Source organism: Folsomia candida, unplaced genomic scaffold (assembly GCF_002217175.1).
Source record: "Folsomia candida strain VU population unplaced genomic scaffold, ASM221717v1 Fcan01_Sc007, whole genome shotgun sequence".
Lineage (NCBI taxonomy): Eukaryota > Metazoa > Arthropoda > Collembola > Entomobryomorpha > Isotomidae > Folsomia > Folsomia candida.
Window position 1 is genome coordinate 2,536,619 of NW_019091199.1, and position 16,478 is coordinate 2,553,096.

Genomic DNA, 16,478 nt, shown 5'->3' on the forward strand with positions numbered 1-16,478 from the left:
TTTTGTAAAAGTTGAACTCTTTATGGCGGAGGTTGTGTTGAATTCAAACCATCAAACAAACTAAAGTCGTAAATAACGGCTTAAAGCTCAACAAATGAGATTTGCATACTTTTTGAATGGAATGCTCACCTAATTAGTAATTAGTGGGATGACAAGTTTACGGGTTTAAATTAAGTTTTGGCTAAAGCATTACCAAACTTTGGCGTAATTAGACGATGCAAATTATTCATCTCTGCGCGCTGATTGCAAAGAAATTACAAGTTTGTTGATTAGACTCGTTTTAACTCGCAGACAGTTGAACAAGTCGTGACTTGCTAGCTTAAACCCTAACGAAATTACATAAATTGTAGTATAATATCGCAGTATGATAGACACATGCATTGTTGGTGGACAGAGCTTTCCCTTGTTGTCCGTTAGTGATGCAATAACACTAATATTTGTAATAATAAAAATATGGGGAACGAGAAGGACAGGTGCAAACAAACTCCATCCACGTCGTGTACATTCATTCATACATATCGGAAACGCAGGAGGACTTTAACTCTTTTTTCGTGTTATTGAACCAATGTTGGATCGTTTCAGTGAATCAACTTCCTTCCTTCCTTTGGATAGAATTGAAAACATGAAGGGAGGGAGTGGGAAATAGAAATGTGTGTAAATCGTGCAAATGTCAGAGTCATGCAATCAAGGAACGGTCACCTCTTCTGATATCTCGTTTGTATCATTCAGTTTGTCACAATCTTATCCTCGATCCATTATTAGGTAGCGTAGGCCAATTTCAGCGTCCGTCCAGCTAAGGAGCTGGTGATAAAAGTAGTACGATTTTGTCGGTTGGGTATTTATATAGGTGGGTAGGTGCGTGATTCGATAAATCCAGAGTGAGAGGTTCATCGTTCGTTGATTACGGCTTTAACATGGGAATTTTTACTGAATAGTAAAATTACATATTATTATTCTTATTTTTACCAAACCGTTATCTAATGTTTCAAATAAATGTTGCGAATTTTCCTATTTAGCTAATTGGCTGAAGGTAAAATGTATCACATGTCAGGGATTCTTTAAAACTGAAATTAACTCTATTTAAAAAAAACAGTTTTTAGGCAGAGACTTGGAACTGAAATGTGCTTGCGGATAGAAGTCAGAAGTCGTGTTATTAATATTCTTGTGCAGATTCTCTCTGTCGCAAGTGGAGATGATGCTAATGTGACGCGTGGGAATTATGAGGAGTTGGAACACCTCGGCATGAGAGGATTTTGGAGGATTTAATGCTCGGAGTCGAGCTGTTGGCGTTGGGATTGAGAAAATCGCGTGACGTGACATATAAGTTCATTAGAGTAGAAAGCTTGGCTTATTTTGGCGTGCATGACCGCGTTTGTTTGCTTCAATTTTTAGAAAAAATTTCGTATTCTGCGTCAAACATTTGTGAAGTTTTGGCTGCTCCTCATTCATCATTCATTGCCCCACAATTACCCCATTAGAGCTCATTACCGTCACAATAACTCACCGTTCCGTATTCCTTGTTCCTCTATCTGACTCAATAATACGTCCAACGAGCGTCTCAGGTGGGTGCTAAAAAAGCTGATTCTTACAAAACCCTCCTTGTTTCACCAAAATCTCTATAACTAACCTTTTTGTTGCTGAGATTTCGATGACGAAAAGTCTCACAACACTTCATATTGTTACAATTATATACTTATCGCAGCAGTAATATTTTTGGGGGCTCAGCAATTTAAAGTTTTAATTGAAACAGCACTTTCTCTTTTAAATAAGATGGCATTAGAACTCTCCTAAGAATAAGTTCGTGTCCAATATTTCTCGAATTTTCCGAGTCTCATAAATAATTTCGCATCTCTCCATCATTGTTAAACATGAGATACATAGACACAAAACTTTGAGGGGACAACCTTGTTCCAACTGCATCATTTATGAGGGGGAGGAAGTGCGGTGTGTGTGATACATGGATGCCGAATAATATTATGGTCAATGTCTGTACATGATACGTACGTCTGAAACTGAATCATGGACATTTCATTACAAACTTACTGACTGAGAGAGAGAGGAAACCGAGTTGACTACCAGCAAGTACATAGAGTACCAACGGTATCGAATCGATTTCGCATTTCCTTCCAGAAAATACAACTATCTGAATCACTCGCATTTATTTTATGGGATTTCATTCACGTGCCGCCTCCACTTTTCCCCAATGGCTGGGTGGACTTGATTTACAATTACAAATTTCTTTGATCTGTGTGAGAAACCAGCAAGACCGAGATGATATGTGCATAGCGTCGCGTCGTTGGGGGAGAAACCATTTAAAAATCCATCAGAATCATGAATCATAACTTTTAGATACGCACACTGGGCATGCCGGCAGTGATGGGAGAAGGGCGAACCCCCGTGAAATCTTAAGTAGGTAGGTGGAAGCCGGAAAGGAAAAAGTTTGTGTGATTTTTTAACGATTTGTTTTAGTGGTTAGCCCTTTTGTGACGTGACAAGAGACGCAACTAGCTTATCATCCTCGGTCACATTTTACTGACGCCTTGGTGGTCTAACTAACTATGCGGAATATGTATGGTCATTCATATTTGCTTGGTAGATGTATGTATGTATGTGTAGTTATACAAGTACACATAAATACTTAGGGTACACCTGATTCTTACTTGAAATTCGAATATGGTCGTCGGCAACTATTGACTTTAAAATTATCTTTTCTGTCAACGAGGAGGTGTCGTCATGTTCTCTCACGAAGGAACTTTGCAGTTTCTTCAATCTTGTTTTGGTAGCCGTTTGTTTTGGTAAATGCATCTGGTGGGGAAAACATTACTATTTTTGTAAGTGCTGCTGCTCAGTCAGCACATTATTAACGGTGACAAGAACTGCGATTTCATTTGTTATGACTGCAAATCTTGACGAGAACAATTTAATGCCGTTGGGGTGTTGGTCGTGGTATTCGATACTGAAAATATCCCGACAATAAAATAAAATCGTTAACGCCGACAATCATTCATGAGCCTGACTGACATGGTTCTTTGGAGCGACATTGAACAAAGATCAAGGCAGCAGGGTCGTATACGATGTGTGCACTCCTCTGGCAAAATTTGTTAATGTCGTGCTAAAATTCTTCAAATTCGCATACTCAGCAGTCGTAATTACGCGTGCATGCGTCCTCTTGGTTTAATATTGCATAGAATTTAGCAGTGTAATAGATCGTCACGTAACAGCTACACTGTCTTTATATGTATTTGTATTGCATGCGATAAACAGTATCTCGATTCTCGATCTTGTTGTGCTGAGATATTCTTCTCGAGTGCATGTGTATCATCAACCTAAATGTAATGAAGGGCTAATTTAAATTCTGATTAGTTAATAGTTGTCGTCGTCATATCGTTGAAATAATAACACAATGGTGGATACTTGTTTGTTGTGAGCATACAGAAAACCCTCTACATCATGCTAACTGATGACGGTTAACTAATAATGGACACATTTGCATGCACGTTGTGCAGCATGGAACATTAGCTTCCAATACTAACATACAAGGAATGAATAATTCGAAGAAGCTGCTGCTCCTTGAATTTGATACATGCACAAACTGCTCAGCCTGCAAACTCGCAAGCAGTATATACGTACGTATGTATAGTGGAATCACCAGCATTGTGTTTTATGTCGTGTTGTTTTATTCAATGGTTCATATTTTATTGGTGGTTGGGAGACTTTTCTTATTCTTTATTAGGGAGCGTCCATAAATCACGTGATCGATATTTTGACAATTTTGACCCCCTCCCCCCCCTTGGTGACCAATGGTGATAAATTCATTACCCCCCCCCCCGCGGTCACGTGACAGCATACCCATTAAACCTATTTTTCGCCAAGTGCGATTTTTTGTGGCGGATTTTTTTTCCGCAAAAAGTTTTTTCGCCAAACTGACCTGTTTCCGACAGGTAAACACATGGCCAAATTAACCCAAAAATAATATTCCTGGGCCATTTCAAATCCGTAGTTAAATTAAATTTTAAAATTATTGAAAGAACTATTTAATACTAATCAGTAAGTATATTGAGTAATTCAACATTCTTACTTCTTAAGGACAACTGCGTAAACTTATTATCTGAAAGAATAATGAGAGTTCTATGAATGTGCACTGAAATTTGAGAGAGTGGTATATATATGCAAATCAGACCTACATAAGATTGTCAAGTAAAAATTTAAAAATATGCCGTATTCGAATTTAAGATAAAAGAGATTAACGATTAAGTAAATACATATTATCAAGTTTAATATTTACATCCGAAGTTAAAAGAAAATTTTTCGTGGCATGTCACGTGACTGCCGGCCATTACCCCCCCCCTGGTGATAATAGGTGACAAATTTCAGACCCCTCCCCCCCCTCTGATCGATCACGTGATTTATGGACGCTCCCTTATATATTTGCTCAGTATTGGCATTGATTCAACTCAACAAACAAGAAACTGGTGAAATATCTGCGGATGGATCAAATCAAGGGAAACGAGGTGCTTGCGTTCAGTTGCATTGTTCCAGTCGCTCTTAATCATCTCTCGGTGAGAGTTTCGTGACAGAACTTGACATGAACTTCAAGTGATATTGTAGTATTGGTCGTCGTCTCAGTGGTGCTGGCAGGCATGGACATTTTATTGGATTTGATGGGAATCAAGATTTGCTGATTAAACGCCACCGAATCTTTTTCTCCAATGTGAACCCACTTCTCTTAACAACTTGCATACTATACTTGTGCAGTGTCTTTCTGGAGAATCGCTCTCCCACGTTTCCGTCCTTTTACGCTTCCAGAGAGATTCTCCGGGACTTATTCCGCTCCTCAGACGGCTTAACTCTCAAGATTTCCGATGTTTGCTCAACTACCCGCAGTGCGAATTCTCACGTCATGTAAAACGAAGCGTTACATTTTGAGCAGGATCTCTCAACCTGAGCAACGTGTGTAATAACGCAGTCTTCTTAACTAACAGAAATATTTTCTTCTCAAATCCTCTTTCACCACGAGTTAAGGTTGGGCTACGACGTGCAGAGGTGTGTGTGATGAGCGAACGGAATTGTGTTGTGCAACCTCCTCCTCCTCCTTGATTTGATTATTGAATCGTGAATCATTGGCTTCCGTTATGGTAAAAATGCCAGTCTTGATTGGAACATCGTCAGTGTGCCCAAAGTTTGACATTGCAAGAATTGCCAGATAAAGCAGGAATTTGCAGAATCTCATACATCAATCTCTAAATACATGCCAAGCAGTGATTCTTCTTCTAGTCAAGTCACCCAAGTCAAGCAGTCAGTGATTTTCTCGCTGGCATGCAATAATCTAAGGGACACCTTTATTAGAAAGGGTTAAGTCCGGTTTTAAGTCTCCTCGTTTTTTGACCATTTTATTTTTGTACATAATAAGTTTTAGATATACTTATGAGCCTTTATGTGCATAGTATGGACATACTTGAATAATAATTTGCTTGTCAATGACCATCAATGTTTAAATACATGCGTTACATTCCACGTATCGCTCGATAATCTAAATATTTTGACATTAATTGATAAACTTATAATGTCCACCACACTGTCGTCGCTGTAGAACAGACTGCAAAGTGGAATCGTGCTGTTGAAGAAGCGAATGCAAAAGTTGTTTTTACATGACGAACTCTGACAGTATTTAATTTCTAACCATTTAAAAAATATACACATTTATGTGGTGCCTCGTTTGCTATATAAAATAAAGACTATTTTTCTTTTGTGGTTCGAAGAGAAATTTACAACTGTTTGAACGAAAAGTTTAAGTGCACGGTCAGCTATTTGAATTCGTCTCTCTAAAATATAAATACGCATTCATACGTACGTACAAGATAAATATATGTGCTACTGCTACATATGTAGTTATCACACACATATCTGAATTTGCGTCTATATGAATGCATCAAGGGAACACCACATTGATATGATTGTGTCAATTTCTCACCTGTGCGAAATTTATTCAATTATCCTGAAACAAAATTATATTACGAATCTCTCAAAACTAGATCTTCAACAAGTTCAACCGTTAAATGCTCCCAGCAACTTTTTAACTACTGCCAACCATCAATTAACTGCATGCGTATAAAAATGATGGCAAGCGCAAAAGTGAATTTTACTCTATATCGGGTGCAACATTCACAGGGTGATGCACAAATTGAAATCAATATTTAAAAATGTATCCGTAAATAACTCTTGAGACCGCGAATTTAATATTATACGCAGTTTTCCTAACATGGAAAGTTCGCTTTGTTCTTATTCTCTAATAAAAATGTGAATACGGCAGCAAACTCTAAATTCAGATCATGAAACGAATCGGACACGGAATACGGCGTTTACTCCGTCGGGATAATTCGTCCTACGATCTTCACGACATTGCGGAAATTGATGACATGCACACCAAATCTCCAGCTGTCAACACAAAATTCGTGTTGAGAGACAACCATGATCCTCGTCGACATGTCATAAGACAGAATATTGCCGATAAGCAGGGCGTTGTGGAGCTGCCAAAAAATGCGAACAATAACAACAAAGATGAGAAAGTAGTGGAGGTATGTATCTATGTACATGTGAATTTATGTATGCGCCCGAATACTGCATGGTGCAATTGGGTATTTTCTTTGGTATACATAGGGAACTATTAAATACAGAATATATGTATCTGCATCTGTACGTGATCGAATTTAAATAAGTTCAATAGGCACAAGCGTGAAAAGCAAGATGCATTGCATTCGAGTCGAGTTACATATTTGCCTTGATTCTTTGATCCTGATTTTGAAACCTTGGGGGTCGTGTGCTGCTATTGTACTTTTAAAAAGAATCGCACGAAACCGGAAGGAGTGAGTTCATTTCACGTTCAAAGTGCAAATCTCTTCTTGGCAAAAACGGTATACACACATTATAGAAAATTGAGAGTTTTTTGCGATACTGCATTCACTCTCATCTTCGAAACCATGTACTTGAACGGTGATTATAATTTGTAATCCCAACAGCAGTCAGTGAGTGTGGTTTTTGGTTGTTATTCATCCGCACTTATACGTAGGAACGATGTCATGGTCAGTAATTGATAAATTGATTTGAGAAAGATAGCCGAGGAGCGAGAGGAACCCATGCAGTCGAGCTGCAACTTCCTTGAAGTTGTATTTGATATCTGAAAGCCGTCCATAATAATATTACGTTTGGGACTGGGGAAAAGATTTCGAAAATTTGTTTTAAATAATAGTTTGCGGTGTTTGTGCAAGACCACGGACAACAATAAACCATGGTGGTGTGATTCGGATTAGAAATGATGCATTTAAATAGCATTTGAATTGACTGGGAACTAAAATTATACATCCAATCTTGGTCACATTGGATATGCATGAATCTGCTATTATGCCATGACTGTTCGCCGTATACTCAATAATGAAAAGTCTCATTTTCTCGTAACTTGTTTCAAATGCACGTAAGAAAGCATGTCGCAGCAAAGAACCCATGTATTCGGATTTCTTGAAAAGTTGTGTTGGATGGAATGGATAATACTTGCTCCTCCAATATCCACATAAAAACTTTGCCTTTAAAGAACACAGGTTGTTTGGATTTAAAAGCAGCATTTGTCGAGATGGATGGTGAACAGACTGCAATCATGACGTTTTTTTGGCCTGGGGGGATATTTATTTTACACGCAGAAAGAGCTAAAGGTGCATTGAAGCAAAGACAGGTGAATCGTTAGTTGGTGGCTCCTCTCTCTCTTACCTGCCCTGCGATACTCTAGTCTTGCCATGCATATGTAGCTCCTTCACAGGTAATCCTCCTTCAGGTAATAATATTATTAACCAGTTCAAGTCGGTGGATGGATGGATGGATGGATGGGTTAGTTTTGGCTAAAAGTTAGTTAAGGTTGGTTTTAGCTTTGCATTGCATTCATCAAGTATATTATTAGTTGTTGTTGGGTGAGAGATAAGTTCGCAGAAAAAGAGTTGAGTTCTTTTGGGAAGTTTGTTCCCAGACAATTTTGTTGAGGGATGAAACTTGTGCTATTAAATTGCTCCCTTTCTCCTTGGTCTTCTTGCCTCGAATATATATATGTGCATACATATGCACTTGCAGAATTCTCTCAGAAGAAGGATTTCTTATTTGCACATATACTTGTGACGTAAAATGGAGGTGGACATGTAGGGAAAATGGACATTTTTTATCCTTGTAAGGTGTTCTGGATGTGAAAAGTTTGTTCGATAAGCTATTGATTTAAAAAAGGTGCAAGTTTCAAGCACAATAAATAGTGATTGCGTGCCGGTCATAATATTACAGTGTTCGATCGACATTGTGCAGCAGAATATTAGCAGAGATTGTCATCTACAAGGACTGAAATAATATTTTTTTCATCCTGTGTTACACGCTCATTATTACGTATCTAGAGTAGATTGAGTGAGTGGCATAATGTTCTTAATTCTTAATGTGGGAGAGTTGTGACATATTTTCCCCATATGTCACACGCACAATTATTTAATAAGATAATGTGTAAATATTTATGTATGTTTGTTTTGGATGATGATAGTGAGTTAATTGAGTTGTTCCCGAATTGTCTCAGGGGCAGGACGCTTGGGTTGTTGTCCACAAATTGAAGTCTCAATCGGACGGAGGTATCCTGGATCTGGACGACAGACTAACTGATGTAGCGGATGACAGGTGAGTGCATTATCGTCAATAAAATTGACTGTTTGTTTACTCGAAGTTAGATATACACTACTGATCAGTAATTATAAAATTCGTTATTTTTCACCATACCAGGGAACAAATCATGGCAATATTTGAAGAGGATACTGATGGAACGCTGCCATCCTTGCGCCATAATGCTGGTGATGGGACATCTGCCAGTTCAGTTGGGACAAATAGTCCGGACATTTTTCAGGTATTTATGTATATAATGCACATAATATTATACGAACGTTGACGGAATGTGGTATCAGTTTGTATCTTTATACATGTAGTCATGATAAGTTGACACTGATAACTCACCACATGTAAATACGTACTAAATGAATCAACGACTATTCATTCTGTTTCGGATGAATGCCCATTTCGCTGAAACACGACAAGTTCGTAACGCCAGATTTGTTTTCTTGATGCAGGGAACAGAGCACAAATTTCAGCCTTTTGCCAGAACAGACATTGAGATAACTGGAGAGGAGTTGAACAACGGGATGATGTCGGGTGGTCCTCCTGGGTCCCTCAACAGTGGAGGTGTGGCCCTACAGGTTCGGAGGGGGAGTGAACCCGCCCTCAACCGAATGTCCCCCGTTCACCTCCAGCCCCCTGACCCCTCAAAGCGATGGTCCGCCGCACCCGTCATTGACGAGGACAAGAATGGAATGCACCACAACTTTCCCGTTCCCGTGAGTCTCAATTTTCCAGATTTACATATTGTATTGAATGGGGTTTAATTAATTAGCTTTAACATTACTCTCACAGGAATCGTCAAGTTCGAACATGTATAAGGTTGCAAACAGTGTCATATCCAACATATCCAATGCTAGCAGTGATAACCGTGAAAGTTCAGTTACTTCGTCCTCAACCGTTTTTTATAATGATATCGCAAATAATGCAAGTGTTCAACAAGATAAGGACGACTCGAGTAAAATAAGTGACAGTGTTGGTGGAACGACGACGGAGCATTACACAAAGTTTTTAAGAAACAAAAGTTCCGGCGCAGTCAGCAGACAAATCAATAACGAGGGTTCTAGATTTTCCCGAGATTGTAATCGGCTGTCGATGCAATTTTTTGGTGATGGCAGTTCAAAATGGTCAGATGCTGCAGACAGGTAAGTATTATTTATTCCCTTGACAAGTTTGTGAGAAAAATTGGATTTTTGCCATAATTTGATCCTGGGTAATGATTCAGAGCTCTGTGGATGAGTCTGAGGAAGGAGCCGGTGGGCACAAGTCCCAACTCGGACACGACGAGCGAGTCCTACTTTTCCAGCCCAAGATCGAGATCTGAAGAACGGTCCCCTGAAAAGGATGACCTTTCTCCTCGCCCCACTCAAGTAATTCTGAGATACGAAGTCGGTCCTCTCGGAATTCATTTAGGTTCGCAAATTAACTTTCCCATCTGGAAGTTTTATTTTATTTCTATTTTACTAATTTCAATGTCCAATTCTAATCCTTATTTAGTGCCAGAACACAACGAGAATGGACAGAATCAAGGGTTGATTGTCCAAAATGTGGAGATTGGTGGGGTGAGATGATTTTTATTCTATTTTTACTATATTATTGTTAAAACCTATAATGTCCATGGTGTAGATTTAGCCCGAGTCCGCTTCTAAAGTTTTGTCAGATGGCTCAGCTATGTATATTAACCCTTTTCAAACAGCAGTACAGGTTGGCTGCTGGGTCCCCCGACAAAAAATTTGCTTGGCCAATTTTTCTCATCTTCGAGCTTAACTCCCATTTGCCCACACTACATGTTGAGCAAATTTCAAAAGTTGATAGGATGAGTTTAACGAGATTTATCGCGGAACGGACAAAGGGATATGAAAGCCCTGACTCGGGCTAGAAATTCATAATGTTAAAATATGAGCCTATAAGTTAAAAATTTAGAAGGTGTGTTAATACCGCCAAACGTGTCGTATAAGACCTAACTATGCAGTCGTCTGATGATTTAGCAACTTATTTTGTGAAGCGGATTTATTTGAAACATACCAATTCTATGATTACAGAGGATTGACCGCAATGGATGCCTCAAAGCTCAGGACAAAATTGTTGAAATTAACGGCCATAGTTTGATTGGAGTGCAGGTCAGTTGACGCATATAACCCACGCAAAGTAAATATAATTATGACAAAGATAAACTAGTCATCGTATGCATCCAAAATCATCAACAAATTTTTAGTTTGGTACGTACGAAAAAGTACGTACGTCTAACTAACTAGTAAGTAGATCAATGTATTAAAATAATAGCGAATTTTATTAAACAATAATGAACGAAGGAATAAGTCAAAATAGTTTTATATTTCATGACAGGCGATTAATCTTTGTTTCTTGGGGTCTGTTATGTTTTACCAAGATTTAGGAAAGAGCTGCGAGCAGAAATTCAGAATTCAGAGCGTACATTTGTCATACATTTATGTAAATATTTTTCTTATCTGATTCATACATTTGTGTGCAGTTTCAGCAGGCACAAGACTTGTTTCGCCAAGGACTGAATTCAGAAGAATTAAGACTCATGGTCATCAAACATCCAAACAACGTAGAGCAGATTTCTACCGTGGAGATCATTTCTCGCGATGAGAAGGAAAACATGGTTCACAGTGAAGAGAAAAGTATGATTCGATTTTCAGATCAAGCTACAAACAAATTATTTTACATTCGTGAAATCTTCGTGCATTCTAATTGTATGTATTATTTGCAGTTGTGGGAAATTGCAAACTCGCAACCGTGTCCTCCACAAGGAAATCCCCCCTCCAACCCGCTCCCATACTGCGAAATGGAGGAATTCCTCTCATAGCTTCCAATACGAGAAAAATTGGGAGAAAGTATGAAGTTGATTTACAAAAGGGCCCCCAAGGTTTAGGGTTTAGTATAACGACAAGAGATAACCCTGCAGGAGGAAACTGTCCAATCTACATCAAGAATATATTGCCCCACGTATGCTGACTCATACATACATCTGTGTCTGTCTATATATGTATCCTATTAACGGTCATCCATTCACTGTGTAGGGAGCTGCCATAGACGACGGAAGACTGAGACCTGGGGACCGTTTATTAGAAGTAAATGGGATTGAAATTACTGGAAAAACTCAAACTGGTAACAAATTTGCTAATCTCACCTCGTTAAAAAACAAAGAATTGCATTTTATGATTTAGACGTTTTGTGGTCTTGTTTATGTTGTAGAAGCCGTTTCCATCTTAAAAAATATTCCACTCGGAGGAATTGTAAAACTAATTGTCTCTCGCCAAGAACGTATCGACCTTAGTCCAAAACTCCCTCGCCAGATTGTAAGTCTCTCATCTGAAATGTGTACATGTATATTGTTCATGACTTGGTGAGCAGTAGTTCAGCATACAAATTTGTCTTTATTTCTAATGATTTCAGCCCCCAGAAAAAATTACCGAAGATTTGCAACCCTTGCCATGGTCAGAGAAAGAAGTTCTCGAATTTGACATTCCAGTATTGGTAAGTGTACAACTCCACCTTCGAAACAGAACATGTCGGATTAATTACAGACACAAATCGAAGTTAAATGAGGGCCATCTATTTCGGCCCTAAGTGAATCCCAACCGTATAACATCACTTTTTATGTTACAGGACACAGAGAAAGCAGGGCTGGGAATTAGCGTAAAAGGCAAAACCGCCACCACGACTCAGGTTCAGAGTGGGATGATCGATATGGGTATTTTTATCAAGAGTGTGATTCATGGGGGTGCAGCCTCGAGGGACGGTCGAGTCAAATCAAACGACCAACTCATCAGCGTCAATGGTAATAATTACACTCTATTTATTTTTTACCTTGTGTCTGCAAATCTCCATTCCAGATTTTATGTATGAATATCTCATCCAAATGATTGTTCTCTATTTCGTATAGGAATTTCCCTTCTCAGTTGTTCCAACACACAGGCGATGGAAACCTTACGAAAAACGATGACACAGCCCGTCCCCAAACCAGGCTTTATCACATTGATGGTTGCGCGACGTGTTCCTACCTCTTCTGCGCCCAACACAGATCTCAGCGGTTGTGGAAGCTCCGCTTCTGGGGACGAAATGGACTCTTGGGGTGGACCCAAGAACGTAACTTTGTTTGTTGGTACGTCGTATAATGATATTAATGTACGATTAGTAATGAATAACCCCTGAGTCATGTGTGAATTGATCGTATACAGACGGAAGTCGCAATGAAGATACAGAAAACGTGTCACCGTATAGAAATTCCGACTTCAACACCCAACAGTCGTCACCAGTTGCAGTTTCTACGAATCACCAAAATATGACATTAGGTTCTCCCACAATGCGTCAAGCGATGGACGACATTGTGATGCAAGCTCACATCCCGGACTCTAACAACATGCAAAATATTATAAACCGAAGTCGTAGCAGCAGTTTGAGAAAAATAGACATACTGAAGGGAAAGTTTGAAGGAGGCCCTTTGAATAGTAATCATGTCCAGAGGATACCGCTAGATCTACCAAGGAACCCTGTGCTTGAGAGGTTAACTGGAAAAAATGTTGCAGCATCCCGAAGCGACAGTTACTATAAGGTACGTAAATACCTATAGATCGATAAATACCCTTATCGCCCTATTTTCGCAAATTATTCTATGCATCATTCTTTTTGATTATTTACCCCAGGCAACTACCGATGTGTCATTTAGTCCAACTACGAGTCCACCTGTGCAGAATGGTCGGCCAGAAATTGGAAACAATCGAAATTATAGTCCACGCAGAAACAGTGGAATGTTAATGCAGCATGTGAATGGTGAGGCTGCAATTGCAATATTGGAAGATGACTACTCGGCCCCTCAGAAACCACCTAGACGATCAAGGTAATCATATCGGTCTTATTGTGTAAAAAGTATATCTTGAGATATCGGTAATTCATAATTGTTTGCATTCATTTAGATCATCTACTCCGGAAGATGCTTTGGATTCGAGGATTCCGCGTTCTGCTGTTCCTTCTCAGGTCTCGTCGCCAGTATCGACGTGTCCAGGAAATGAAGCTCCTCCATCCGACGTGACCTACGCTAGCCAGTATGACTTCATAAACCCACTAAAACTTATGTAACGTATTAAAATAGACAGGTGTTTAACATAAATGGTCTATTTTTTAACAAAATAGAACGTCACTGGAGGATGCAGGAGGATTTTCACGAGATGCCTTTGGACGACAGAGCATGGTAAGTAAAATTTGTTTAACTTGAAAAATTAACTTTATGTACATCTCTCTCATTAAGCCAAATAATTGAATCATCAAAAACAAATCTAAAATCCAATTTAGGTAACATCCACCAACAAATTCATTTATTAATATAATAGTTAAACATCACATAGTTTAACAAGTGCTCTTAAATCCAATTAATAACAAGTTTCTCGTAAACCTTCTTCTGAACTCCCTCCTTTTTCATCTTATCGGTATCTAAAACCTGTCGCTTCTTCTTCCCAGCCCCTACAGTCTTAAATATCGGAACCATAAAATCCACCTCTGTCGGAACAGTTTTAAGCTTATCTTTCTTTACAACAATATCTTTACCCGTCATCATAACAATAAAATCTTTAAAAATATCCTCATCCCAGCCATGATCGAAATGGGTGAACTTTTCAGCTAAATTGTAAACATCGTGACCACCGACTGTCTTCATTCCCAACATGTTAGCGACGAGAACCCCCTTGTGGCCTAACGTCTCCACCTCCAGCGTCTTTTTCAAATTCTCTTCTGCTGTGAAGGTGGTGGGGTCGACTTGAAACACGTTGTGCCTGTTCTCGGGGTCAACCTCCGCCATGGTGGTGGATTTAGCGCGTTGGTGAGTATGGGATCCTTTAACGACAGACCGACAGGTCTCTGAATGGTTTTCCCCGAATCGATAACCACCCTCTTTATTATCCCCCACATACACGTAAGGGAGCTTGCGGTTGAAATTTGTGGGAAGATGAGGTGAATTTGAAAAATTAAGGGAGTTGTTGGCATCCCTAATTTCGAAACCTATGTTGTTTAACGCTAAAATTTTGTTCACGTCATCCAAGTTTCCAGACTTTGTACACATGTCACAATTTATGAGTTTGATCTGCTCTGCTGGTTTTGTAGCGACAGAGTTGTGAAATGACACCATGAGAGACATTAGAATCTGGGGGGGGGAACAAAATGTTATATTTATTTAATAATTGAATTGAGGAATTTTTCAGAAATATCACATACCTCTAAAGTTTGAAACTTCGTCGTGCTTTCCATGGTGAGATTTTCCCAACGTTTCTCTATTACAAACCACGCATTAGGAAATTTGTCGAGGTATTGGCCGAATGCCCGACCATCGTAATGCGCTCCTCGTAGACATAAATTTAATCCGAGATCAGTGAACCTTTCCTTCCTCAATTCCGGCCGAACGAAGGCCATGTTCACCTTGTCCAAATTGGCCACGTCCCTAATCATCAAAATCTCCCTTTTCACTGTGCTGTGCCTGTAGCAATATCCGTCCAACTATAAATATTATAATTTTATAATTAGAGATGATTTCAACAAAATAATGACAAAATAATGACCTACATAATTCTTATCAGGACAATTTTCCACCCTGCATTTGGATCCGACAGAGGTCTTCCACCCAAATTTCTCTCCCTCCTTCTTGACTTTATAATACAATCTCCCCCCAACATACTTCACTCCCACTTGTTGATTGTCGTGAAGAAACGTTACACCGGGTGGAGACGCCGCTTTCCATGGGTCACTCTTCTCAAACTGTTTGAAATGTTTATTCCATAATTCCATGAGATCCTTGTACTCGGCAGTTGACTCGACAGTCTCCAAGGTGAACTCAATCAAGGGATATTTCTCCTGGAGGTGGTTAAAAATTGACATCCGTACTGTGAAGAGGGGAGATTGGGTGTGTCGGCTCGGTGTGGGCAAAATAGCGGATGAGGAGGGGTGGGTGGACCTACAAGTTAAATTATTTGTATATATTAATTTGAGGAATTGCATAATCAGAAGAGGATGAGGAAAACAACCATTACCCTCGCTAAACAAATTCTCAAACTCTTCCTGCGAGTTGAGAAATCCAACCTCATCGTCATCACTCAAAATGAGCCTGCTTCTCCAATCAACCGAAGTTTCCCGTTGTGGTGGGGTGACCTTGACGGAAGGTTTTGCTTTCTTCACGGGGGGTTGTTCTGCTGGCGAGGGAGGAGGAGAGTCAACGGCGCTGCTGGTACAGGCAGTAGTACTTGAGGTCGAGGGGGTGGCGCTTAGCCGAATCACGAATTTATCCATAATTAAAACTGACTATGAAACTAACTAAGTTTATATTTTTTTGTTGAGAGATAAAATAAGAAACTCCGACAATGTGATTGAGAGAAGATGAAAATGTGGAGTTTGTATGAAGTGGGAAATCAAGTGTATGAAGCGGGGTAACTTGACAGTAATAATGATTTATTTTAATCAGTCTGAGAAACGCCATGCCACGTTGGACGCCAAAAGCACAGACACCTACCAAAGAACCAAAAAGGCACGGGAGGAACGGGAACGTCATAAACAGCATGAACCTGACGCTGACAAATTGAGGGCGCAAAGGCTTGCTGAAGACAAGAATTATCAAGGTATGCGTCCTCTCACTCTGTTCTGATTAGACACCTAAAATGTAATGCCAATGTAATGTCGCAGTCGATCTTTGGTTTCGGTTGTAGTAAATTTGGGGACTGTGTTGTGTTAGTTTTTGGCGACGCGTTACTTAAAGACCATCACTGCTTCCCATTTATAGATTTATGAATTGATTA

The 16,478-nt window shown here is 39.5% G+C and overlaps 2 protein-coding genes across 9 annotated transcripts in view; one reads left to right on the forward strand and one right to left on the reverse strand.

The window, feature by feature from the left end:
• LOC110852585 (partitioning defective 3 homolog) overlaps positions 1–16,478 on the forward strand; it is a 35,119-nt gene that overhangs the window by 13,852 nt on the left and 4,789 nt on the right. For 3 of the 8 annotated variants that reach the window (XM_035853539.1, XM_035853540.1, XM_035853541.1), the window contains 19 exons: positions 8,594–8,691; positions 8,794–8,914; positions 9,135–9,398; positions 9,475–9,824; positions 9,905–10,092; positions 10,177–10,241; positions 10,722–10,799; positions 11,171–11,324; positions 11,414–11,649; positions 11,724–11,811; positions 11,899–12,002; positions 12,100–12,180; positions 12,313–12,484; positions 12,590–12,808; positions 12,885–13,258; positions 13,350–13,543; positions 13,620–13,748; positions 13,837–13,894; positions 16,148–16,301. In XM_035853539.1, coding sequence (XP_035709432.1) covers positions 8,594–8,691; positions 8,794–8,914; positions 9,135–9,398; positions 9,475–9,824; positions 9,905–10,092; positions 10,177–10,241; positions 10,722–10,799; positions 11,171–11,324; positions 11,414–11,649; positions 11,724–11,811; positions 11,899–12,002; positions 12,100–12,180; positions 12,313–12,484; positions 12,590–12,808; positions 12,885–13,258; positions 13,350–13,543; positions 13,620–13,748; positions 13,837–13,894; positions 16,148–16,301 — 3,127 coding nt within the window. Of the gene's footprint in view, positions 1–6,198; positions 6,576–7,960; positions 8,431–8,593; positions 8,692–8,793; positions 8,915–9,134; positions 9,399–9,474; positions 9,825–9,904; positions 10,093–10,176; positions 10,242–10,721; positions 10,800–11,170; positions 11,325–11,413; positions 11,650–11,723; positions 11,812–11,898; positions 12,003–12,099; positions 12,181–12,312; positions 12,485–12,589; positions 12,809–12,884; positions 13,259–13,349; positions 13,544–13,619; positions 13,749–13,836; positions 13,895–16,147; positions 16,302–16,478 lie in introns of those variants that run through there. The other 5 variants (XM_035853538.1, XM_035853542.1, XM_035853543.1 and 2 more) reach the window with 5 other exon arrangements.
• LOC110852586 lies at positions 13,981–16,073 on the reverse strand. The gene is made up of 4 exons (XM_022100687.2): positions 15,720–16,073; positions 15,256–15,643; positions 14,911–15,189; positions 13,981–14,839 (listed from the first exon to the last, which is right to left on the reverse strand). The coding sequence occupies exons 2-4, from the start codon at positions 15,565–15,567 to the stop codon at positions 14,063–14,065; spliced, it is 1,368 nt and encodes a 455-aa protein (XP_021956379.1). The 5' UTR covers positions 15,568–15,643; positions 15,720–16,073; the 3' UTR covers positions 13,981–14,062.

Excerpts from the sequence above, each read along its gene's own strand:
- LOC110852586 (XM_022100687.2), bottom strand. The coding sequence starts at position 15,567 with ATGTCAATTTTTAACCACCTCCAGGAGAAATATCCCTTGATTGAGTTC. Across the intron at positions 15,190-15,255 it reads ATTGTCCTGATAAGAATTAT|TTGGACGGATATTGCTACAG; the intron begins GTAGGTCATTAT and ends TAATATTTATAG. Across the intron at positions 14,840-14,910 it reads CGAAGTTTCAAACTTTAGAG|ATTCTAATGTCTCTCATGGT; the intron begins GTATGTGATATT and ends TCCCCCCCCCAG.